The following is a 1,431-nucleotide window of genomic DNA, read 5'->3' as shown; positions in this document are numbered from 1 at the left end:
ACACACACACACACACACACGTTACCTGTCTGTTCCTCTTCCTGTCTGTCTGTCCTTTAGGGTTGTGCTTCAGCTGTGCTCGTTCACTCTGCTGACCCTGTTTCAGTTTCTTGGGTAGTGATTGGCCGGTCTTAGGGGGGAGGCCGAGTGTGACCGATAGGTTGAGTTCAGGACAACACGTCAGGGAGGGAGAGGAGGAGAAGGGGAGAGGGACCGGGAGAGGAGATGGGGGAGGAGAATGGCCACTGGACAAACTCATGCTGACAGGAAAAAGCAGAGTGGATCACAGTGTGAGATACTCCTTAACCCTGATCATTATAATCACACAGCTTTACATATGAATATATTATAAAGACATGAAATGATCATCACAAAAACACTGCTGTGTGTTCATCAGGTGCACCAAGTACCCGGGGAACAGTCTTCAGTTATAAGGCGCATTACAAACCTGAACGTAACGGCTAACAGCTGGATGTTCCTGCTTCAGTGCAGCTGGCCAAACAAGAAGGAACCGCTGAGTGGCAGCTGGACCCTACGCTCCCACTCTAACCCTCGGAAACCTGACCTGTCGCTGGCGTCACGTGTTTCACAGAGGTTTTTATTTTCAACATCTTTAAGTCCCGTAACTCCTGAACCGTTGGCTCATTTGACAGAATTCCAACAGTTACTGAAAGCAGCGCTTTGCAGTGATGTTAGGGTCGTCAGTTGTTTGCGACAACAAATCGTGAGTGTGATGCAGCTATACAGACATTTCATCCTGCATGAGGCTTCTTTTTTCCTTGGTTTTGATTGTTGGGTTGTTTTCTGTGTTCATTGTCAGGATTTGAATGTGGCGCCCTGCCTGGGATCACTGCAATGACCCTAATATCACTGAAAAAGTACAGAGTTGATGTGTTCAGGAACCATTGGAATTTTTCGTTGCACCAATGGTTCAAGAGTTCCAGTAGTTTGACCTAAAACCCAGCACTCCCATCAGTTTTAAGGGGCTACCTGTTTAGCTGCTGGGCTTTTTCTGAGCTTCCTGTTTGAAAATAGCATGTCCAAAGTGAACTGACTATTTCTGTGCAATTAGAAACAGTTCAATTCTATTTTATTCACACAGCGCCAAATCAAAACACCAGTCACCTCAAGCTGCTTTATATTGTAAGGTAGACCCTCCAATAGTACAGAGTGGGCGGGGCATAGCGCTGCATCCTTACCTGGATCACTGAGAGTGTTTCCCTCATGGACCAAACTCCGTCTTTAAGTGATCCCGTAAACATGGTGCCATTTATATTACTGTATAACTGACAGCGTTGCCTTTAAAAACGAGGTGTTTCATGACACTGATGCATTAATAATATTCCTTACTGCCAAACACCTGTTTTACAAAGGACGGAGACCTTAGACCCCTTCAGTTTCCACCGACACCGGAAATGAGTCTGACCTCAG

At 46.1% G+C, this 1,431-nt stretch overlaps 1 protein-coding gene across 2 annotated transcripts in view; it reads right to left on the bottom strand.

Moving 5' to 3' along the window:
* The window catches only part of ppp1r35 (protein phosphatase 1, regulatory subunit 35), an 11,105-nt gene that overhangs the window by 8,288 nt on the left and 1,386 nt on the right, over positions 1-1,431 (bottom strand). For both annotated transcript variants that reach the window (XM_005749645.1, XM_005749646.1), the window contains exon 2: positions 26-260. In XM_005749645.1, the coding sequence (XP_005749702.1) occupies positions 26-259 (234 nt within the window). In that variant the 5' untranslated portion in view covers position 260. The remainder of the gene's footprint in view (positions 1-25; positions 261-1,431) is intronic.

This window comes from Pundamilia nyererei, unplaced genomic scaffold (assembly GCF_000239375.1).
Source record: "Pundamilia nyererei isolate P.nyererei 1_Seehausen unplaced genomic scaffold, PunNye1.0 scaffold00252, whole genome shotgun sequence".
NCBI lineage: Eukaryota > Metazoa > Chordata > Actinopteri > Cichliformes > Cichlidae > Pundamilia > Pundamilia nyererei.
This window is presented reverse-complemented; position numbering and strand designations above follow the sequence as displayed.